The sequence below is a fragment of a genome, unplaced genomic scaffold (genome assembly GCF_019419815.1).
Source record: "Pyrus x bretschneideri cultivar Hongxiangsu unplaced genomic scaffold, Pyrus_bretschneideri_v1 Contig14, whole genome shotgun sequence".
NCBI lineage: Eukaryota > Viridiplantae > Streptophyta > Magnoliopsida > Rosales > Rosaceae > Pyrus > Pyrus x bretschneideri.
In genome coordinates, this window is record NW_025999435.1 from 8,182,523 (window position 1) to 8,207,335 (window position 24,813).

Here is a 24,813-nt window from a genome sequence, read left to right on the forward strand (position 1 = left end):
AGTTTCTTTGTTTGAGACTAGCGTGTTCCTAAAATAGTGTTGACTAGACGAATTCATGCAACTTTGCTGGATCTGATGTGATATCTACTTGAGTATTTACACACTCAAGGGGGAGTGTTGTGGACATTATTAGTACATGTGTGATTGTGTACATCCTAATTAGATTGAGTTTATGATTACCCATTATTGTAATGATTCCTTCCTATTAGACTTTGTATTTACTTGAAGGACAAGTTACTCATTCCTCATGATTTACTATAAATAAAGGCACAAACATATGGAGAATCACAATCCCTAAAACTTCCTACACTTTCTCTCCAATGTCTCTTGCCGCACCCTATCTCTCCCTTTAGAAATTGGTCACAACAAAGGAAAGTAAATATGAAGAAATAATGTGTTCCGACATTGGGAAGTTCAATGTATTCTCGAAATATCTTTGTTTGGATATGAATAATTCAGTTTCAAGATTATTTTGGAGTCAGCGAAGACTTAAGACTTGAGGATGCGTCCCTTCCTACCAAAAGAGTCCGATGCTGGGAGAAGATCAAGAGTTAGATACTCGAAATATCTTCTTCTTCTTCTTCTTCTTCTTCTTTTTTTTTTTTTTTTCTTTTCTTTTTTAATTATGTTATTACTTGTCCAAGAGCTTTTGGACCTTCTCCTTCGTGACAACATGTTACGGAGTCATTTACTTGGGGAATTGTTATTGACACTCCAAATTCCTTATTCTGCACTCCAACTTTGTATGTTTAGAAAGAAAAATACACTTGTGAGGAGTCTAGAATGAGATTTTTGGAGTGCCAATAACACTTCCCTTTACTTGTTCAAGATCATTAAATAGTTTTATAGCTTAATTATGGTAGGATTTAATCTTCGTCGGTATTTTTTATTATTATTATAAGCAATATTACTACTCTAAACTAAATTAAAGAAATGAAAAAACTTTGAATTAGAGACGCAGTGGGTTGAAGAGTATCTACAAGAGCAATCTATCCTTGCTCTTGGCAGGTAATTTATGCAGTTGTAGCAGGAGGCACGTATCAATACCTCAATTGTAGAAATTGGTATTAAAATTCGCCTCTTGAAAAAATAACATGTCTCATATATATTAATATTATCTCCCACAAATCAATTACCTTCCCTATCTAATAAAAGATAAAGTGAAAAAAATGAAGAATGTCACAATGAATTGGATGTATGTAAAAGGGTTAAAGCTTGCGTTGCTTGTTTCGTCCGGATGGTACGGGCGGATGAATGCAGAGTTCATCTGCCATACTTTGAGGGAGGCAGTAACACTGGTCTCCGTAGCATTGTTGAACAAAAATAGCCTAGCAGCCCCATAGATTGCCTTGGTTGGGTAAACCCTTGATGTGATGGTTGTTCTTCCACCTTGAGCAAAGCTTTCGACGATCGAATGGTCAACCTGGAAACAAATATGATTGCAGAAGGTGAATTTGATGAGATTATTCTGTTGTTGCAAATTTTGGGAAGATAAATGTGTTACATTCATGTAGCATGAAAGAGAAAGAATGGACACACCAGAATCCTCACTGATAATTTCTCATCTTTTAGAACTGGAACATAGCTACCAGTAACTTTTTTCTTAACATCATTAGCCACAGAAGACCTATAAGAGAGAAAGTTATCGACAAACTTACGTTGTTAGATAGATGCTTATGTTGACAGGTTGTGAATCTCGAATGTGCATTTAAATAATTAACCTGCTCAATTGTCCAGACTCACAGTCTATGAACAGAACATTTGTGATGAAAAATCTACCTTGTTTGGTCGGTGCAAAAGAAAGTATCAACACTGCCACCAGGTCCTTTGGCGACGTAAAAGTAGACAGGAGTTTGCTCCAGGAGGCTCTCATCTGCATGAACAAGAAGACCAAAGGGTCCTAAAGCACCACGATTGGAAGCTCCAGCACTGGTGTTGCAACTGAACACCTCATTAGATTCAGCTACGCTCTCCAAAACCTTCTTGTCCAACTCGAACTCGGCAACAATGTCCAACTGTTACATTGCCAGAATTTTCTTTAGAAATTAACAAATGTCATCTAAATTGTGCAATATTATTTAGCATAAATCTAATTGAGAACAGAACACAAACCTGTGTGGCTGTGCCGACTTGAAGTGGCAACACTGAGCCTGCCTTGACCTCAACCTTGTCAAAATCCTTGCTGCTCAATCTCAACTTCTCAACCTCCTCCACTGGCCATTGAAGTAGATTGCTTCCGGTCTTCTTATCAAACACCACTGTTCTTGGAATTCCCTGCATAAAATCAAATTGTAAATTCGTGACTCCAGCTAAAGATACAAGTGCAAAAAGAAAACAATGTTTGGTACCAATTACTAATCGAAGTATCACATTGTTTATACGGTTTTTGATATTTGATTGGTATGTCATAATACGGAACAAATATTAACAATGTACACGATACTGTAAAGTCCTGTGAATATCTAGGAGAGAAATGAAACCAATGTACCTGAACAGAGGCCCAACCCTTCTGCATATCAGCATTTTCGCTATCAGACTCTCCAATCCAACCCCACAAAACTCTCCTCTCCTTGTTTTGGTCATAGAAGGTCTTGGAGGCATAGAATATGCCATAATCATACCTAATTCCAATACCAACATCAATCTTTTGGTTATCAGGAATCCATTTGCCAGTCTTCTCCTCATAAGTCCCTAATGCATAATAATCATTCCTATCATCATCGAGGCTAGCCTTTACGACATGCTTCACATCAGGCCCATTCGCCGAAGTATCCAGTCCTTTGTCACCAGCTTTTGACACCGGATAAAAATCCACACACTCCCACATTCCAGTCCCAGGGACAGCATGAAGCACCCCATTCAATTGCTCATAGGTTTTGAAGTCCGTGGTGTCATAAACCAAGGATATGCCAGTTTTGTTAAGCTTGGACCCAATAATAATGCGCCATTTACCTTCGGACGTGTACCAAGCAGTTGTCGGGTCACGGAAGTCCTTGTATCCGATGCCTGGGGGTGGGACTAGAACCGGGTTGCCGGAATACTTGACCCATTTGGTGAGGAGAGGGTCATTGTGGTCAGCAGGATATGCAAGGTTTTGGACTTGGATTGACTCATTGGTTGATCCAGTGTAGAGCATGACAATTTTTCCATCGGGGAGAATGGTAGCTGAGCCAGTCCATACTCCATTGATGTCGTACCACTGGTCAGCCACCATGGCTAGAGGGAGGTGAAACCAGTGGATCAAGTCCTTGGACACTGCATGGCCCCATACTATGTCTCCCCATGTTGCACCATTGGGATTCCACTGGTAGAAAAAATGGTACCAACCCTTGTAGAATAATGGACCTTTTATAATTAACATGTCACAAAATTAGGAATCCTCAAGGATGAAATAAATCCCCGAGTGTTTAGAATTCTGAAGAACGGAAAAATGAGTTAACATACTTTATTCTCAGATAAACAAAAAAGTAGGCTGATGTAGGAAATTTTCCAACCGTAATATACTGTAGAAGTATAATCTGCTTCAGATCATCCCATTAATCTTGACCTCCAGAACTTTTATGATTGAAATGGTCAATAATTGAATATTTTTCTTGTTTTCCATGTGAAATTCATGGAAAGTTAAAGGTACCGTAGATAGAGTTGGCAAGGTTTGACTGTAAAATTTGGAGTGGAAGGCACGAGATAATGTCAAATATGTCATACAAAGTTGGGTTGTAGTTTGGTATTTTGATGGAAAACAATTCTTACGTAAGGTAAAGCTAATTAACTGCCCGATGAGGATCTATAACTGCGGATTATTTGGCTAATCCATACTATAATATTCCTGAAAAGGTGCAGAAGAATACAAGATCGACAGGTAATGATTTAATAAATAGAATATTAAAGGTTGCTTACCGTTAGGATCTGAAGCAGCCGGAAGAGGAATCACCAGCCAGAGCATTGGCAATTGAAAAGGCCAACCATGCATGAAAAGAAAATACGAATTAATAGAATAGTAAATAGAATTACATACGACGGTGAAGAAAGCACTAGACCCACGCAACAATTTTCCTAGCAAGAACTTGCAAGGGAAAACTTCTCTCAAGCTTATTTACCTTTTTATTTATTTATTTATTTTATTTATTATTATTATTTTTTTTTTTTTTTTGAAGAGCTTATTTACATTTTAGCTCGAGGTTTTAATTTTAATTTCCATAATTAAGGAATTTGATACCAAATTATTGGTAGACTATTGTATAACTTATTTTACGACGTGCAATTAATACCGTCATATAAAATTATGACTATTTTAATTCAAAATATTCTCATTTCGACTTCAAAAATCGTGTTTATTTCTTACAAACAATATGATAATACGCTAAATTAATCCAAACAACGGAAAAACTTCAAATTCTCCAATCCATGTGATGGTCATGTTACATTAGTGTACATGTGTGTGAATTCATTTCAAATGTTTAAAGTCTGAATGCAACTTAGATAGTTTGTCCATTACAGTTATGTCGCAGTCTAATACACAATGTCACATATTAATCTTACTTTATATGACATTGTGTTATTAGACTCAGATGTTATCGTAACGGAGTACTCGATTTGTTCATCCAAGTCCTTCCCCTAAAATAGAATAAATAAAGGCGCCAAAACTAATAGTAAATTCAGCTTTTTGCAACCAAATGCATAGAGAAACAATTGACAATTATAAAGGTTGTCCTTTGTGAAAACCAAGGGTTTTGACTAATCTATCCCATAATTCTTGTATTGGACCGAAATTTAAATGCATAAGAAATAAAAAAAAATCAGCCCATCATTTTGTCCACTCAAAATCATCCAATGCAACCGAAAAGAGAAAAACAGAAATAGAAAAAGAAAAATACATATACCATTCATCCAGTTCTTCTCAGGCTGGAAATGGAAAGCAGTTCTTTGCCATGACAGCATGCTATTGTTCCATGGAAATGCTGGCCCAGTCACAGCATCAGCCAACCGGTTCGCCTTCTCGGACACTCCGGCTGCTACGCTCCGAGAAACCGGGTGCAGTTTGGCAGGCCTAGTTGTATAAGGCTCTTTGGCCAAAAAAACAGGCTCATTTTTATTTGCATGCGTATCAGATTCGTTGCCACTACTAATAATGACCACCAACAAAGAAAGCATCAGCAACCCAGAAAAGATTGCTAGGAGCTCCTTAAACTGCCTCTTTCGGATTTCTGAAGCTTCGTCAGGGTTCGGGAGAGGAGTATAGGTGTATGGCAGGGCATCGGGATCCGATGGAAGAAAAGGTCTAGGGTCTGCCATCTAGGGATTGTGACCTAAACTCGAATTTTTTATATATTTGGCTAGAAAATGAAGGGGGTTTAATTCACTCAAATTGGTAAACTTGGTTCATCAGAGAGCTGATAAGTTTTTCATACAAAGTGCTTCGTTCATGTGGTGTGTTTGATTTTATATATATGCATACATGCATGAAAACAAGTGGACAAACAAAGTTGTTTTCTTTTTCATGCTAAAGAAGTGGACAACAGAGTTTGAAGCGAGTCTCGTGGGTGTTTGTTCTAATTCTATTGTTTTAATTTAATAATGTTTGAGTTTTTGTTTTTTTGTTCGCAATGCAAATGGCGTTTTGGTCGTCTTCACTTTAATTAGGGTTATAATAAACGTGATGTAGCAGTAATCCACGTGGTAAATCTGTTGAGGATCAGTACATGTTCACATGTTCAATTAGAGAATTTATGGCATCCATAGGTTTACAAGACTCGATTCTCGTCAATGCGAGTTTGGAGGAGAGAATTCTCATTTCTTGTCAATGCATTTCATGATAACCTTACGACTTAGTTCTCCTTTTTATTTTTTAGTTATTTATTTTTTGGTATATACACTACAAAACAAAAATCGCTAGACGGAAAAGTTTTGTCTTTGTAAACTTTAGCCGATAGAGGTTCGCCGGGAAATATTAGTTGGGCGAAACCTATCGCTCGAAGTCTGGCATGTCAAAATAACTATTCTGTTGGCCCAAGCAGAGACTGCCTGGCGAATAAAGTCGTTGGGCAAACATGCCTTGGCCAACTTGATTGGATAAAACGATCATTGCCCGACAATGATATTTCATCAGCCATCACATACTTAAATAATGTAATTAAAAACTTGACTTGATGATGAAGTCGTTGGGCCAACTCTAAGAAACCAAAAAATAAAAAATAATATAATGTTTGCTAAGTTAATATTTTTTTTAATTTAAAAAAGTTAAGAAAAACTACATTTATAATATATAATTTGTTTAATTCTAATTATATTATTTTTTAAACAAACGATATTATCTACACTAAGCTAGGGTGTGGGAGCTGGCTAAGCTTCACAATTGGCTAGCAATAATGTGGTTCAAATTCGTCTTTGGCGAGAATTGAACCTAAGACTTCTCACTTACAAGTGAAGAGAATTACCACTAGATCGTACTATTAAGTGACAATTCTAATTATATTAACTTAGAAAGCTATAATGAATGAGAACTTTAAAAAATTTATTTAATTACATTTAAATTAAAATTGGTGTACAATTATATTAAAAAAAAAACTAACAAATAAATGTAAACTACTCGAGTGGGTGCTGAGGTGGTTAGGGGAATGGCTCCTGAAGATTAGCTGGGACAGGAATCCTTATGGCAGAAGTTGACAAGAATTGAGTTGCCATAGCGAAGTACATGTGCAACACCTTGTGCTAGACACGCTGCTTCTTCTTTGGCGCACTAGCTCCATCTCCACCTGCTGAAGTCTGGAATCAGTTTCGGTCGAAGGATTAAAACTCACTGAAGAAGAAGACTCTCAATTTCCCGAACCTGACCCACTCATAGGTCGTGAACTTCCTTGCCTTTTCGTCACCCAATCGCGCTCATCAACAATTGTACAGACACTTCTGGATCAGGTGTTAGCTCCTCCATAGGCTCATCCGATTACTACTGGAGAGGTTGGTGAGGTACTTGTCCTTCTTCTGCATCATAGAAGCCTAAAAAAAAACAAAGGAAATCAATTAAGATTATCGATCATAATTTAAACCTTATTTATTGTAATGAAATTTAAAATTAAAGCATAGAAATGAATACTAACATAAATGTTCTTCACTACCTCGTTGCCATAATTGCCATGTGTTCCCCCCACAAAAAAAAAACCTCCTCCTTCGAGAAATGCAAACCAATCGCCTGCCATTCCTCGACCTAGTAAAATAGGAGTCGAGAACCAGAGTGTTGAAGGTACGATTTCTTCTCCTGATTATCTTTATTTGCTGTCGATTTTTTCTATAAATTAAAAATATTAATTAAACTTAACTAAAAGGCCTCGTGCTAGGTAGAGATGAGAATATACATATAAGGCTTACAGGATCCACTCCCCTCGGCGATGTGGGATGTTACAATCCACCCCTCCTTAGGGGCCCGGCGTCCTCGTCGACACACTTCCGACCAGGGATTGGCTCTGATACCAAATTGTAACATCCCAGCCCGGGCCCCCACCACATCCCGGGCTTGACTCCACCGTAGCACGATATTGTCCGCTTTGGGCCCCAACCACGCTCTTATGGTTTTGTTTCTGGGAACTCACACGAGAACTTCTCAATGGGTCACCCATCCTGGGATTGCTCTCATGTGAACTCTCAAAAGGCCTTGTGCTAGGTAGAGATAGGAATACACATATAATGCTTACAGGATCCACTCCCCTATGCGATGTGGGATGTTACATTTATTAATTACATATTACTTTACACATTTTACATTTTTAGATGCCTAAAATATCCCTATTGCATATTTGATGTGCACAATTAATTCTATGCAGATTGTAAGGAGAGAGTTAATGATTTTGCAAAAAGAAAAATAAGACGTTAATGTTAAAAAAATTCATTGCATATTAATATCAAATATGAGAATTGTTGGCTTAATTCTATGTATCTGACATTATGAGTTAATATATATATATATATATATTTAAAAAAATAAAAAAAAACCTAATATATGTAATAATACATTAAAAAAAAGTAATTTACCTACCATGTACAAAAATGTTATTTGATTCAAAATGTGTATATATATATATATGTGTGTGTGTGTGTGTGTGTGTGTTTATATAATTAGACCATATTAATTTACCTACCTACTATTTGAAATGTTCATTTCCAATGATGCAAAATATTGCATAAACTTAGGAATTGGATCATGCTTTTGATTTTATCTTTTACCTACAAACAATTATATACCTATTACTTTATATATTTTTACCAAAAAAACGTCCCTAATAGGCTAATATATGTAATAATTCATCAAAAATAATTTATCTACCATGTATACAAAATTGTTATTTGATTCAAAATATATAATCTTGGTTTTCTCAAAAAAAAAAAAATATATATATATATATATATATAATATAGGTGTAGTATATATATATTTTTATATAATTGGAACAAATTAATTTACCTACCTACAAATTATTTCCAATAATTTTCCAATAATTTGCCCATAACAAGAAGAAATATAATTTGATGCATTATATTGAAAAATATTATGTCATACCTATATTTATACAACAATAAAACGTGCCTAATTTATGTAACAATACATGAAAAATAATTTACCTACAAGTTAGAGAAGTGTTATTTGACTCAAAATATATAATACGGATTTAGTATAATTTTTTTTAATAATTGGAACAAATTAATTTACTTCCCAATTAATGCAAAAAATATATATCACAAAAAGGTAAATTTTTGGTATGATATGGATACAATTAATGGAACACAACAATTTATATATTTTATTTCACTTTTTCTACAACTTTTAATTTGGAATAAATTTAGGGATTTGGGAAAATGGCATGGGTGTAAATAAATTGTATTAGTAGGTCAATAGTGTTCCGATGTGGCTACAGATTTTAAATTTGGACTTTTATTGGACGTTTATATGTAAATGGGTTTTTATCTAGGAATCATGAATTGTAAGGGCCAAAATCTAAAGCACCCTAAAATCTACAACTAAATAACTTACAGTGAGAGATTTGTTAGAGAGAGTACAAAGTGGTAGGGGTGGCTCATGGTACTGGCATGGTGATGGCTCATAGGTGGCTCACGGGGTCAAAATGATAGAGTGGTTAGAACAAGAGAGAGGTTTGATAGAAATAGAGAGATTGTACGGCACGAGGAGGAAGATAAAAGAAGGGTCTGGGGAGTTGTAATATATTAACGTTTCAAACCTTTGCTAGACGAAACAGTTGTTGGGAAAAGGCTTTTAGAATTTTGACACATTTTGAAAACCCTAAAATTTTGCCGGCCAAACCCTTATAGTTCGTCGGGCAAAGTCATATGCCTAATGAAATTTTCGAATATTTCGTTGGACAACCTTTTTTTGAGGTAAATTTGAATTTTGGGAAAAATTGTGGGGACTTTTTTTTTTCACTTTTCTCAATGAACTTTTGTTGTAGACCGACGAAATTGAAAGTTGACCCGATGATTACACTAGATTCGATTGGGCAAATTTAAAAAAAAAAAAAATTATGGATGCAAATTTCCGCCTTCTTTTTCCTAGACAAAAATGCACCTGCAAAAAAATTAACACTTAAGGTCAAGGCCAAGAGCCTCACGCTCCCACGATGAATGCCGCCCGGGGGGGGGGGGGCTTTGGCCGAAGAACCTTTGATGCCAAAGTTAGAATTCGAGAGAGAAAGTATTTAGAGAAATTTGGAGAATTTTAGAAGAGAATAGGACTTAGGTTTTTTGGAGAAATGAGGGCTATTTATAGGAGTGTGGCCGACCCTATTTGGAGAAAAGGGAAATTTGGAGAATTTTAGAAGAGAATAGGACTTAGGTTTTTTGGAGAAATGAGGGTTATTTATAGGGGTGTGGCCGGCCCTATTTGGAGAAAAGGGGTCTAGCCACTTATGGTGGTTTTTAGCTCTAATTGCAAGATATTATGTCAAAATAATATCTTGCAATCAATTAGGAAATTAATCAATTAATTAGGAAATTAATCGATTAATTTTGGTAATCAATCATAATTTGAAAGAATAATTATGGGTTACCTTATGGGGAGGATTTGATGAGGATTGATGAAATAGATCTTGAATAAATACCTATTTTGATCACCTTTGACCTTGATTGAGCCGTTATTGTCCACTGCTTATGCATGGGAGTTCCGGTGTGCTTCGAGGTTAATTTTATCTTTTTTACCCAAAAATTCACGTGTCGTCTCCATATTTTTCTTGATTATTTTTGGCTCAACAAATACCCCCACACCTGTTCGGCTGCTCGCAGGAAAGGGCATCATGTGTAGAAATCTTCTTACTTTAGGAAACATATGATTGTTTCCTGTTTTGATGTAGGTTCTCTCTTTAATTAGAAATTAGATCCTTCTAGGAAAGGGAAATAAATTACTTCTAAAGTCTATTTAAGTCTACCTTAAGTAGATTATTAAATCAACTTCAGAGAGTAATTTATTCTACACTACAAGAGAGAGAAAGTTAGAGGATATTTATTTCCCCTCCCTAGCAATCTTCTACACTTGCCCGTGCAAAGGATCGTCTTTTGTTGCTTTCTTCGTCTTGATGTCGCTCCAAGGTAAGAAAAAATTAAGTTTTCGTTGTCTTTGTAATTTTTGGGAGCCTCGGGGTTGCAGTGGTTGGTTGGCCGCCGTTAGTCTTGGCGCAGTGGTCTGGGCCTGAAGAGGCTAAGGGTCTCTTTTTCCCCCTTTTATTTTTATCTTTTTTTGCTGGGCTTGGGCCTGTGCATGAAAAAATGGAGAGTGAGAGGTTGTGGGCCACTGGGCTTGGGCCACTTGAATTGACTTGGGCCGAAGGGCCTATTGGGCTGGAATGGTACAATCCAGGTTGTGGGGCCTGGGCTGTTGCTGGATGAATTCTTACCAAAACGAAGAATCCTACTCAAACAAGGCTTCCTATTTTAGGAAAGTTGACCCTAAGTTTCCCGTTTTGGTAACCTTTCCTAATCTTAAACGTCCGCATTTTCTAGCCACTTTGAAGGCCTTATAGGCACTTTAGGACACAAAACCAAGGCCCTAGCCCTATTTCCCTTCCTAGCCGCACCTTTATATTTATGTTTTAATTTCCTATTTTCATAAGCCTTTGATTTAATTTTAAATAAGCTAGGGTTAGTTTTCTGAAATCATACATTTTCCTAACCCTAGCCGCAAAACCACATTCTCCCTAATTCTATTTAACATGCAGCCACCAACTCATTCTCCCTCTAATCCGTAGCACCCATTCAGCCATTTTTTATTATTCTCACCCTAATCCCCCCCCAAAAACCGTGCAGACCATAACCCTAAATTCCATTCTTTATTCAGCCATTTTTTTCCCATATTTTACCATTGATCCATCCGCAGCACCTGGACCCATTTTTCATCTCTGCCCGTGGCCCCCCCCCCCCCATTAATTCCACCCTAAGATCCCATTATTCTATTCCGCTAGCCACCACCATAACCTAATCCGTGCAAAAACCATCCAGCCGCACCATCCCATGAAATTCATTCTTCAGCCGTGACATGCCATTGCTCCCCAAAAACTGTCCAGCCGTGCAGCACCATTCCATATTTCCTAATCTGCCGCAGCAAAAAGAAAGGAGGAAGAGGACTTAAAATCGCGCAGAAATTCAAGTGGATTCGTTGGGCGTTCTAGGTGTAATCCATCCTTTGTTCTTTATGTTTAAATTCAATTTTATTTTTCTTGTTGTGAACATGAGAGGCTAAATCCCCCTAGTTAGCTAGGGGGTGATTCGAAACCATGTTTATGCTTGCAATATGAATTGATTACTTTCGGTTGGAATTTCATAAGTTGTGCATTCAATTCGTTCATCTATTTGATTGATAACTTATTTGTGTATGTTGATTGAGAGTGCACGCTTAGTTTTCATGCATGAATATGATGCTAGATTATGAGGGAGTTTCACCTAATAGTTACAATCTTATAATCACAAGTAGTGAAGGTCGCTTGAAAACGATCGCGTTGAATGAATTCTTAGCATAAGTTTCATGCAATTCATAGTAACGAATGCTTCGTCAATGCTTATGTTTTTCATAGAACTTAATGATTCTTGCTTGTATCTCTATTATGCAATTCATGTAGGGAACTTGTAGGGAATGTTTTGGGTTGTCGTATGCAATCATCCAACTTAATAACTTGTGGAAAAACTGAGGGTTAATTAGTGCAATTCACGGTTAATTTGGGGCGTTGAGTTTCATAATTTATCGAAAGACCAACTGAAAATCAAAGTGTATGCAAGTGTGACATGTGTGGAGAAGAACCTTCTAGCTAGCATTCATTTCATATTTCATCACATTCATATTTACATTCTGCCTTTAAATTACAATCGTTGCATTTAGTTTAATTTCATCAAAACCTTTGTATCTTTTTAGAAATTTTATTTTTTATAATTTTGCTTGAGTCTGTGTTTTAGATTTAATCGTTAGAGAGTCGTTGGTTTTTTGATGCCATAGGCCAAGAGGGTTGGTTTGTGGGGCTGGGCTGTTGCTGGGTCCTACAGTTTTGGGTCGTGGTGAGCCATAGGGCCTGGGGCGCCGAGCTTACCCCTTATTTATTTATTATTATTTTTTTTTTTTTATGGGCAGTCGTCTAATGAATTTTTCTTCCATCTTTGTAGAATTTCTTCGAGCATGTTTTTCTCGAGCCACAAGAGTGATGATGGTGTGCCACCATTGTATTGTCAAGGTGGGTCCTTGAGCAAGACGGGCTACTTCAAGGTTGCTCACTTCAAGATTAGCTCCGATGACTCATTTAGGGAATTCCTTGAGATATATAGGCACGCCATTCCGTCAGGGGTTCGCGTAAAGCGTGTCAAGGAAAGTAACAGCCGTGAACCATGCAGTTGGGCTCAAAGAGCTATCAAGTTCCACCTTTATTATTTTGTGTTTGGATACTTTTCCCAAGCCACGTTTCGTCCAAGAGGTGCTCTGCTCCATGAAGTGTGCCCCCGCTCAATGTTCTCCAAATGCGGGCCGTGTGATGGTGGGGTTTTTCAATCTAAGCCAATTTTTCTACTTAAAATTGTCCGTCAACGAATTCTGGTAATTCTATGACATAGGCCACATCTAGGGAGTTGGGCAACTGCAACCCCGCCATAAGCTTTTTGATTATTTGAGAAAGGGAGATCATGACTGGGCCAAAGAGACTTTGGAGATAAGTGAAGAGTGGGAGTTTGATTCTTCCCCGAGCTGCGTGTTTGGACGGTTTTCATCTCCGGTATGTAGACTGTTTAATCTCTTGGCTGGTTTGTATTTGTGCTACGCTACTCTCTAATTTTCAAATTGTCTCCCACAGCTCTTGTAGATTTGGAATGTGGCTCAACTCCTAAGACTTCTTTAGATATGAAGAAGGTGCATATTGCTCTAGTTATCCCTTCCGAATACCATAAGTGGCTTTGGCTACTTAATCATCTTTGCCGGGAGAAAGGTGGGTTATCCTCAAGAGAGGAGATAAAGCGAATCAAGGCTGAGGTGTTGGCTCGTCTAATCACTATAGTTAAGCCTGCCGCGCATGAAGGTGGAAAGAAAAGATCTTCCTTGCCTACTCAAGAGATGCTGGCTGAGAAAAAACCAAAGACTTTTTCCGCTGCTCGTGAAGGTTCGCCAACTGCCCCCATGCTTGTGATTGCCTTGACTTCCTTTAAGGGCAAAAAAAAAGGAGGCTACTAAATTTGTGCTAGTGACGCTTGCCATTCCAAAGGTGGCTAGTTCAATTGCTGATAGGATTGCTCAGCGTAGAAGTTCCGAAATCTACACCCAAACGTCCATCAGGGGTTAAGTCTAGTTCATATTCAGAAAGACTTGCTACCATAAAGAGCGATAAAGTGGACTTTTCTGCCAAAGTGGCGACAAAACCCTTTCCTAACGTTGCTGTGACTAATTTGCCTGCTGAGAAGAAGGAGACTGCTCGCGCGAGTAGTTATGAAAAGAGGTTGTTGAGATCTATACGCTTGAAGCCAGATCTGCTCAAGGATATTGATGCGTGTGCCAAGTTTGTTGATGGCATCAAAAGGGTTGTTAGCCTAAGTTCCTTTGCGAAGCATATGACTGAGTATATGAGGATTGCCCTACTGGCTATGATGCAGAAAACGACAATTCTAGCAGCCAAGTCTATGTTCCTTGATCAAGATGACACCAAGGCTGCCAAAGAGCTGGCAAAGACTGTGGCAACCGAAGCTTACTCCTCGGCCGAGAAAGTCAAGAAGTTGGATTTTGAGCTTCATGCTTTGAAGGGGTCTAATATCTCTGCCCCCACTTCTCTGCAGCTTGAAACCGCTCACCAGAAGATCGTGGATTTGAAGACTAGGCTTGACGCGATCCAAGTTAAGTATGAAAGTCCAGAGAAAGAGATCGGGTGTTACATACCTCAGATTCAAGACTTTTAGGGTACCGTCTCTTAGCTTCGCTCTGCTACTTACGCTAAAGATGAAGAACTGATCACTGCTTATAACGATCCACTTCAAGAAGGTCATTGATAGGCTTGAGCCTTAAGTGTTGGAGCTCTAGGGTGCTCTGAAGATTAACGACGATCTGAAGAAGGAAGTGGAGGAGCTGCAGCGTGTCTGTGCTAGTCTGTTTGAAGAGAATGAGTAGTTGAAGGGCGAGAAGGCTGGGTTCAAGGCTTCGCTTACTCAGAGTTAAGCTGATTTATACAAGCTGGGTTATGTAGACCATCTCTTTAGGTGGTTGTCTGACTTTGAGTTTTCTGGTAAAGACTTCAAGACCTTTTCCATTTCTTCGAAAGACTTGCTCACCTTTACTTTTGAGGCTTCCATTGGTGAAGTAGTTGGAGAAGTTGATGCTCAGGAATGAGCAGCCGGGGGTGAAGCACCAGATGGTGCTGCTGCTGATGGCACTGCGGCTGCTGAAAGTGTGGTAACCGAGTAGTCGTGGATCGTCCAAGTTGCTGAGGAGTAGTCTTCTAAGTAGTCTTTAGGATTTTCTGTTTTTTCTTTGTCGTTTTTTGCTTTGCTTGAACTCATTCGATCTTTGCTGGTCATTTATCAATTTTGCTAGAAAATTTAATAAACTTGTTTCCTTCGTTTTTCTCGATCTTCGCTTCTTTTGTTCGTGCCCTAACCTTAAACTCTATAGACCAATGGTAGGCATGCTATTTTTCTGTAAGCAGACAGTCTCGCGTAGCCTATCCAGCCGTAGATGTTGGTGTAGAACTTTGCAAAGTTGTTAGCCATAAGGTCAACAGTTGAATGCCTTACTTATAGAAGCAAACAAGTCCGCGTGATCACTGGGCTGTTAACCTTGGCTTTCTCCAATTTTGTAGGTTGTGTAGCAAGTATCATAACACTTTAGGACTTAGCGTAGGTTGTTCCGCGCTTTGGCAGAAATGAAGCCCATTAACTGTGTATCATGTCGGTAATGGACGAAGCTTTGTATATGTGCACTAACTTGTTTAACCTTTCATAGAAACGTGTGATTGTATAAGTTTAACGCGATTTACTACTCAAAGGGCAAGTCGAAGGTAGTCTTCTAGAAACTGTAGGCTACGTTAGTGCACTCGGTAGCAGTTTTAGGGTTCTAGGGCAATCATCCATAGGGCGTACTACGTCATGTGCCTTTTTCATCTTTGGGGCCTGGTTCCCCTTAAATTAGGCCAAAAGACCCTAAATTCTTCAGTTAGCTAAGCCTTGAAAAAGACCATTGTGGCTACTTCTAGGAATCCCAGTGCAAGCCATCCTATATCTACTTATAGTAAGGCAGCCAGCTCATCCATGTCTGGTTATTCAAAGTGTAGAGTTTATCCTCCCGCTTAGGAAAGCAAACCCATGTGGTGTTGGGGAATTGGTTTACCCTATCGCAATGGAGAGCAAGGTTGGTCCCTCAGGGGGTTCAATCACTGCGATGAGTCCCAAGAAGGCCATGATCTTGTTTTGAAGTTAAGTAGTGATCAGTTGTTGTAAGCATGCAGCTGAGCCAAGTTGTAAATTATTTCTGAATTCCTTATTGAAAAACGAGTGAAACAAACGAAAACTTAGCTGTACAGTAGAAATTGCATAACAACCTGATAGTCCTTAGCTTACGAAGTGGTGCTCATTAAGCTGCTTAAGTCTTCAAGCTTTGATGTAGCAGGAGGTCACGCATAGTACTTCCTCAGATTGTAGGTGTTCCACTACTTCTCGATCTCTTTGTCGTTCATGGTTGTGAGGGTGTAGTTACCCTTGTTGCCTACTTTGCTGATCTTGTACGGACCTTCCCAGATGGGATCCATCTTTTTGGAACCTTCTCTTCGGGCAGTGATGAAGGCTTTCTTCAAAATTAGGTCTCCGAGCTGGAACTGCAGAATCTTAGCCCTTTTGTTATAGCTCGAGATGAGTTGCTGCTGGTCGGCTGCAATACGGGTGATGACCTTCTCGTGCTTCTCCTCTGCCAGATCTAGATTTGTGGCCATCTACTTTCCATTTTGCTTGATGTTTGGCAGTAGAGTGTTGATACTTGACACGATGACATTGGGAGGAATGATTGCTTTTGAACCAAATGCCGAAGGGAAATGAGTCACACTGGTTACTCGTCGTTTGGTGGTGCGATACTCTCATAGACAACCGGGGAGTCCGTCTGGCCATTTTCCCTTCTTGTTAGAAAGGGACTTCTTGAGGCAGTTGAGAATCATCTTGTTGGATGCCTCAGTTTACCCATTTCCTTGAGGGGACCTTGGCGTGGACATGTGCTGCTTGATGCCATATTTTTGGAAGAACTTCGCCAAATCTTTGCCTACTGAATTGCAGGCCATTATCTGTGATGATGGATTAAAGGATGTCGAATCGGTAAATGATGGTCCTCCATATAAAGTGCTATATGTCCGTCTGAGTCATGGTTGTCACAGGCTCTGCTTCTATCCATTTGGTGAAGTAATCAATTGCCATGATCATCATGCCTCTGCCGCTACTAACGAGCGGCATTGGCCCTACCAAGTCGATTACCCACTGCATGAACTGCCAATGACTCGTCTATGGGTGTAGTTCGTTGGCAAGTAGTGCTGGTATTTTCTTGTAGCGTTGGCAGTGGTTGCACTTTTGTACCAATTCCTTAGCATTTTGGTGCATGGTAGGCTAGTAGTAACCCGCGTTAAGTGTCTTATGTGCTAAGGATTGGTCTCCGGAGTGATTTCCACAAACACCTTCATGGATTGAGCTAAAAACCATTACGTTGTTGGGAGGCGTTAGGCAGTGGAGATGTGATCCGTTGTAAGATCTTCGGACGAGAATGTCGTTCCACATATAGTGGCGAGCCACCTTTATTTGGAGTTTTCTAGACTCTAATCTTTCCGTGGGTAGTGTGCCATTGACTAGGTAATCTATAATGGAACTTTGCCAGTTTGGAGTTGTACTAACCTGTGACACCTCGGCAGTTGGCTCCGCCTCTATGCATGGCTTGTCTAGATACTCCACCGGAATAGAGCTTTTGAGTTGGTGGTCGAGGGTGGAGCCTAGTCCAACTAGTGGGCATTGTTTGCACGCGAAACTTGAGTGAGGGTGTAACTCTGAAATGCCTTAAGTTGCTTACATACCTTATTTAGGTATTACACCATCCTTGGATAGTTTGCCATGTACTACCCAATAGTTTGGCTGGTGGTTAGCTAGGAAGCGGAATGAATCATGAGCTTTTTCACCCCTAAGTCTTTTGCCATTTGGTGGCCTGCTAGTAGAGCCTCGTACTCCACTTTGTTGTTGGATACTTTGAAGCTTAGAATGATCGCCTACTCGAGCATCGAACCGTCTGGGGTGATAAAGACCACGCATGCTCTTGAGCCATTGTAGTTGGAAAAGCCAGAAGTCTCCACCGGGTGGAACAGGCGCAACTAAGGCATGCTCGGCTACCTCCAGGGCGTTGTTAAGCCGCTCTATTACGTCACCTAGGCTAGGCTTGAATTCTGCTATAAAGTCTGCCAAGGCTTAGGCCTTTATTGCCATGCGAGGTTGGAAACTTAAACCGTATTGGCCAAGTTTCAACGCCCAGTTCATCACTTGTTGAGAAGCATCCAAACCATGTAAGATTGATTGTAGAGGATACTGAGTCACGATGATGACCCTGTGAGCTTGAAAATTAATTTTTCAATCTTTGGGCATCTAGTTTCCACATTGATAAGAGCTTTAGAAGTGTAGAATATCAGTAGTTGGGCCCTTAGTTCTTCTCATATGAGGGCAGAGCTCACTGCTACTTTAGAGACTGCTAAGTAAATGTATAAGTCCTTCGTTACTTCTGGCTTGGATAATAAGGGAGGTGATGTGAAATACTTCTTTAGGTCTTAGAAAGCTCTTTCGTACTCATCATCCAATTTGTCTCGTTGTGCCCTCTTAATGGCCTTGAAAAAGGGCTTGCATCGATGGGTGGACCGCGAGAGAAAGCGATTGAGGGTGGTTGCTCATCCAATCAAGCTTTGGATCTCCTTCAAGGTAGTTAGAGATTTCATCTCTAGTATCATTCGGATTTGCTTGGGATGTGATTTGATTCCTCGTTGAGTTACTAGGTACCCTAAGAATCTTCCTAAAGATACTCTGTATATGCATTTGGTGGGATTGAGCTTCATCTTCTATCTTTTAAGGATGTTTTGCCGATGTGGTCTAATCGCTGCTTACCCTTCACCATGATGTCGTCGACATAGCCCTTCATGGTTACTTTAATTTACCTCTTGAACATCATGTTTACCAACCTTTGGTAAGTGACTTCTGCGTTCTTAAGGCCAAATGGCATGACCTTGTAGCAGTAGGTGCCTTGCTCGATCACGAACGCGGGTTTCTCCTTGTCGGGCTTGTACATGGCTATTTGGTTGTATCCAGAGTATGCGTCCAAGAAATTGAGCATCTGGTTCCCAGAAGTTGAATCTACTAATAAATCGATTCGGGGAAGTGGATAAAGATCATTTGGGCATGCTTTGTTGAGGTTGGTGTAGTCTACGCAAACCCTTTATTTAACCTTCTATTTCTTCTTCACTAGCACGGCGTTAGCAAGCTATGCTGAGTATGCTACCTCTTTTATGAATCCGGCCTCTAGTAGCTTGTCAATCTCTGCTTCAATGATCGCTACTCGCTGATGTGCAGCTTGTGGCAAGCTATCTTAGGTTCGATGCTGGGCATGTCAGAAGGTGACCACGCAAAGACGTCATGATTTTCCCTAAGTACTTGTACAATGCATCGTCAAGATGCAGCCTGGTCAGACTTGATTTCTCTGACTCCTCCTCTTAGGCTGCAGAATTAGATTTTTTGATACTTGACGGAAGTGACAGAGTCCAGCTTTATTAGCCAAGGTCTCACTAGAATCTTATTGTAAGGAGATGAGTCGCTTACTATTGTAAACGTCTGTTTTGGGACAACTAGCGGTGTTTTCACGTCAAATGTGATGTCGCTGATGGTAATCGAGGTGTGTCCGTTGAATCTGGGAAATACCTCTGCTCGACATATGATCATGATTTCCAAGCCCATCTTTTGAATTACCAAGAGTTGATATAAGTTGACTGCACTTCCATTGTCAACCATTATTCTGTCAACTATGACATGGGCTAGTTGGACCAATACCACCAATGCATCGTCATGTGGGAAGTTGTCGTCTTCAGCATTCTGCTCGGTGATGCCAATGATGGGTCTAGGTTAGGTATCCACTACTTAGACTTGCGAGACTAGTAGAGCCTGCTAGATCTTCCTTTTCTTTGAATTGTTTGTGGCCTTTAAGTGCTCCGATTCGGTGAAGATATTGTTAATCTGAATCGTCTTATTGGGTGGTTCTTCGTTGACATCTACGTTCCTTTTAGGCTGCGCAGCCGGCTTGTCCAAGTACCTATCCACCTTGCCTTCTTTCACGAGCTTCTTTAGGTAGCTCTTCCAATTGTAGCAATCATTAGTTATGTGATCGGGGATCTCGGTGGAATACGCAGTACTTGGTGTGGTCCAACTTGGAAGTATCTTCATTTGATTATTTCGGCATGCTTGAACCATGGTTTGTTTTTTTTTTTTTTTTTTTATTTCATGGAGGATTTGGTGAATCGGGATCGAGAACTTAGAGTAGTTCTTCGATGCTAAGCCTTATTTAGTCGTGGGACTATCCCTACGTTTGGCCCCCTACTTATTTTTGTTGTACTGCTTCTCGTCCTTCTTCTTTTTTGCCACTACCGACTCTTTCGGTGGCTGTTTGGGCGCCTTGTCTGCTCATCAAGCCTTGTCCCAAAGTGCATGCTTATCTACCAGAGCTAACGAGTCTGCTAGGGTTAGGTCTTATTTCATGATCAACTCTCCAAACAGTGGATAATCTGTTGAGAGTCATTTTTGGAAGGCTGCATTTGGTATCGAGTTGTCGCATTCGACTATCTTCGCCTTCTCTGCTTTGAACCTCTTCACGTAATCGCGAAGCGACTCTTGTGGATTTTTTTTCACATTGAACAAGTGATCGGACTTTTGCTTGATTGAGTGGTAGGATGAGTATTCTTTGGTGAAAACCAAGGAAAGATCATCAAAACTTCGGATGGATTGTGGTGGTAAGGTGTGGAACCAATCTTGCACCTCACCTTGTAAAGTGGTGGCGAATATCTTGCACATAAAAGCATCGTTGTTCTGATAAAGGACCATCGAGCTTCGGTAGTGCTTCAAATGCCTTTTCGGGTCTCCATCTCTTTTGAAAGATGTGAAATGTGGTATGCCAAACTTCAGTAGAGGGTCTGCCTACTTGATCTTGTCTGTGAAATGTGACCTGCTCATGTTGGTCATATCTCATCATAGTGCCTTATCGGTGACATTATTTCGTTAGAAGTTACGCAATTACTTGTTTAAAAGCCTCTTCACTTCTTCCTTAATTTTCCTTTGTTGGGTAACGGAGCTCTCGGCTGCCCCCGATCTTAACCTGCTAGTCTAGGCTACTCTTCTTCATTCTTTCCTTGGCGATGCTGCAACGGTGCATGTGGTTTGTTCCTAGCAGGCGAGGGAATTCTTCACATGTTGTCGGTTGAACTTAATCCAGATAAAGTGACTGCTTCTCTCTGCCTGTCGTGCTACCTACTCTGATGTGAGGTGGAGAATGCTCCTTGCGAGTCGAGCTGCGAATGAACACTTCGCCTGGAAGGTTGCTCATGTTGATCATTGGAGTGTGGTCCCAACCATGAGTGTACGCTCGCCCGCAAGCCTAATCGAGAGTGCACACTCCTCAGCTCGCTAAGACGAGAGTATACGTTTCGAGGGCCCAGTCGGGAGAGTACACTGCCAGAACATTTGGTTCGTGGCGCTCGTCAACTCTATGACTTGTCGAGACAACTATTGTTCCCCATTTGGATTAAAAGAGCTTAGACAGAATGCATCTCCTTGAGTAGTGGAAGTGTGGTAGACTTTGGGTGCGAGATTTGGGTTAGGAAATGTCAAATCCACAGAGAAATAGGGTGAAAATGCCCCTGGTTCAATCGTCGGCCTAGAAATTTGGTGCCTGGACAGTTGAACCGGTCTTGACTGCTTGGGACACCATGAGAATGCAGCACTAGAGTGGGCTGGATTGCATGTGGTGCACGTGGGTACGGGACTTAGGCCCGTGCGATTTGAAGTGGTACAAGGCACTGGGCTGGATTGGGCATAACTTGGGCCTACGTATTTTGGGTCGTGCGCTTAGCTTGTTAACCATGGGCTACGGACTTGCCAAAGGTTGCCACGGTGGTGGTTATCTTGGTGGTTGCTATGGTGGCTACCACGGTAGTGCCCCGTGGGGGTGGTACTACTTCACTTACCATCGCGTTGAGCCTCATGGATCGTCGTGGTCCTAATTCTTGAAAGTTGGAATTTTCGTTTGTCGTGGTTTCTGAGTGTCTAGTCATTGTACTTTTCTTTTACTTTTTTTTTTCAAATAATTTTTATAAATAAAAATTCCAAGACTAAGAATGTGTGAAAAATCTACAAATGAACAAGAAAACGAAAAACCTTGAATGAGAGAGTCTTTTTTCGATTGTTTGAATCAAGACTCCAATGAAAGTACCAATTTGTGGATGCAAATTTCTGACTTCTTCTTCTTGGACGAAACTACACCTCCAAAACAATTAACACCTAAGTTCAAGGCCAAGAGTCTCACACGCCCACGATGTATTGGGGGGGGGGTGCTTTGGCCGAATAACCTCGAATGCCAAAGTTAGAATTTGAGAGAGAAAGTGTTTAGAGAAATTTGGAGAATTTTAGAAGAGAATAGGACTTAGATTTTTTGGAGAAATAAGGGCTATTTATTAGGGTGTGGCTAGCCCTATTTGGAGAAAAGGGGTCCGGCCACTTGTGGTGGTTTTTTGGCCATAATTGCAAGATATTATGTCAAAATATTATCTTGCAATGAATTAGGAAATTAATTACAAAATTAATCAATTAATTTTGGTAATCAATCCTAATTTGAAAGAATACTTAAGGGTTACCTTGTGGGGAGGATTTGATGAGGATTGATGAAATAGGTTTTGAATAAATGCCTATTTTGATCACCTTTGACCTTAATTGAGTCGTTATTGTCCATTGCTTACGTGTAGGAGTTCTGGTGTGCTTCAAGGGTAATTTTATCCTTTTATTTTTCTAAAATCCATGTGTCGTCTCCATATTTTTCCTGATTATTTTTGGCTCCACAAAAATTATTTCTCTTATTTTGTTAACTAAGTTAAAACGGTTCAAAAAATCATCGAATTTGATCATTTGGTTAATTTAGTGTATTTTACTCTCAATTTGGGGCCTTGTAAAAAAATTAACCAAATTGGAGCTAAAATGACCAATAAATCGTAATTTTTCATTTCTAATGGTCAGATGATTTTGTTCTATTACCTAATCTCCGAAGGTTCCTTTTTTTTATGTTTTTTTTTTCTTTTCTTTTTTTTTTTTTTTTTTTTGTTGCTTAGATCTCGAAGATATGAAAAAATATTTGATGGTTAAATTGTAGAAACTAGTTTTTTAGAATGCGTGTTTCTTCAAAAGAATTGATTCCAAAACACTTAGGGCATGTTTGTTTGCACTCCTTAAGTCTCACTGGAGTGGATTACCTTAGCTAAGACTTAGTCAGTGTTTGGTGCAAATACGGACTAACTTCAATGAGATTAAGTCAAACTCGCCCCTACTAAAGGCTTCGCAAGGTCTGCTTACCGAGACCCCCGAAAGGTATGGGATTGCTAATCCCGTCTGAGTTCTATCGCTTGCACACCTGCATCATCTAACCTGTGTCGTTTGCTAACCCCGTCTGACCTTCGTCTTCCTTTTCGCTCTCTTCAACCTTTTGTGCGAACTGCTTATGCTTTGTTTGTGAAATTAGGTCTGAAAATTGGATCTGGGATTGTTCGATGTCAATATCAGCTTCTTCCTGTCCTTTTCGTTCCACAAATCTTTTGCGCCTTACTTCATGAGTCGATCGACAAGTGGTGTTGGTTAGGAGTCACGGTTTGTGCCGATTGCCGAATTTGATAAGGAAGAGAAAAATTAAAGAAAAAAAAAAGAAAGAAAAGGAAGTGATGAATTTGAAAATGAAGAGAAAAAAGGAAGAGAAAAAACCAAAAGCATTTGAAAAGGAAAAGAAGAGGAAAAAAATGGGAAAAGAAGAGAAAAAGAAAAGGAAAAGAGAGATGGGAGAGAGCGAGAATTAAAAAATTAAAAAATATTTGAATCTAAAAATTAATTTAATTTGTGACTTAGTCCGACATTGCATCAAAGGCTCTATTATTCTTATACTACTTAGTTCATGCTAAGCTAGTCCAGTTTAGTCCCTCAAGTTAGTCTAGTCCGAAATAGTTTGGTGCAACAAATGCACCATTAGAGTTTATTTTATACTTCCATTAAGTAGAATGAAAGCTTTTATTGTGTCCACTAGTATACATATTTTAAATTGATGATCGGATTTGTTCATTGTATTAAGTGTTGAGGATTGTATTTGTAAAGAATCAACAAAATTGGAGTTAAAAGGACTGCTAAATCGTGATTATTCGTTTCTAACCGTCGAATAATTTTGTCCTGTTACCTAATCTCCGAACGTTTTTTTGGGGTGATTCTTGGCGTAGGAGATTCCAAAGTATATGTAAACATGTTTGACGGTTGGATGTGGAAACTAATTTCATAGAATGTGTGTTTCATCAAAAGAACCGGCTAAAACACATAGAGTTTATTATATACTTACATTATGTAGAATGTAAGATTTTGTTGTATCCACTAGTGTACATATGTATTTGAAACTGTTGATTGTATTTGTTCATCGTATTCTTTTATGGTTGAGGATTGTATTTGTAAAAAAATCAACAAAACCAGAGTTACAACGACCATTATATCATCATTTTTTTGTTTCTAACCGTCGAATGATTTTGTCCATTATCTCCAAACGTTTTTTTGGATGATTCTTTGCGTAGGAGATCTTGATGTATATGCTAGCATGTTTGACGGTTGGATCGTGGAAACTAGTTTTATAAAATGCGTGTCTCGTCGAAATAAAGGATTCCAAAACAGAGTTTATTCTACACTTCCATTAAGTAGAATGTAAGCTTTTGTTGTATCCTCTAGTGTAAATATTTTTAAGGGTTCTTTAGATATAGACCCTTGCAACTCTTATTCCCTAGATAAAAACCCACCTAATTTTAAACATCCAAATAAAACCCAAATTTGAAAAAGATTACCAAGTAGAAAAGTAATTGACCTATTATTACAAAATATTTACAACTTGTGCCACAATATTCAAATCAAATCAATAAATGTTATTATTCACCTTAATTATAATGAACAAATAGTTATTTTGTAGGTAAATTAATAATGAATCAAATAATATAATTTTGTAGGTAAACTAATTGACCTACATTCTTTTGATACAAA

The 24,813-nt window shown here is 39.2% G+C and overlaps 2 protein-coding genes across 2 annotated transcripts; both read right to left on the bottom strand.

Moving 5' to 3' along the window:
• Positions 1–1,089: 1,089 nt before the first annotated feature.
• Positions 1,090–5,389, bottom strand: LOC103931897 (acid beta-fructofuranosidase 2, vacuolar-like). Its single transcript, XM_018643651.2, has 7 exons — positions 4,881–5,389; positions 3,898–3,906; positions 2,489–3,345; positions 2,113–2,274; positions 1,780–2,015; positions 1,540–1,627; positions 1,090–1,423 (listed from the first exon to the last, which is right to left on the bottom strand). The coding sequence occupies exons 1-7, from the start codon at positions 5,290–5,292 to the stop codon at positions 1,142–1,144; spliced, it is 2,046 nt and encodes a 681-aa protein (XP_018499167.2). The 5' UTR covers positions 5,293–5,389; the 3' UTR covers positions 1,090–1,141.
• Positions 5,390–20,289: 14,900 nt separating this feature from the next.
• On the bottom strand, positions 20,290–20,595 carry LOC125475163. The gene has a single exon (XM_048579536.1). The coding sequence runs from the start codon at positions 20,593–20,595 to the stop codon at positions 20,290–20,292; it is 306 nt and encodes a 101-aa protein (XP_048435493.1).
• Positions 20,596–24,813: the final 4,218 nt, after the last annotated feature.

Bases quoted from the DNA above. Each gene is read 5' to 3' on its own strand.
- LOC103931897 (XM_018643651.2), bottom strand. From the start codon at position 5,292: ATGGCAGACCCTAGACCTTTTCTTCCATCGGATCCCGATGCCCTGCCA. The intron at 2,016-2,112 runs GTTTGTGTTCTG...GCAATGTAACAG, and splicing joins AAGTCGGCACAGCCACACAG to TTGGACATTGTTGCCGAGTT. The intron at 1,628-1,779 runs GTAGATTTTTCA...TCTCTCTTATAG, and splicing joins TTTTGCACCGACCAAACAAG to GTCTTCTGTGGCTAATGATG.
- LOC125475163 (XM_048579536.1), bottom strand. From the start codon at position 20,595: ATGGTCCTTTATCAGAACAACGATGCTTTTATGTGCAAGATATTCGCC.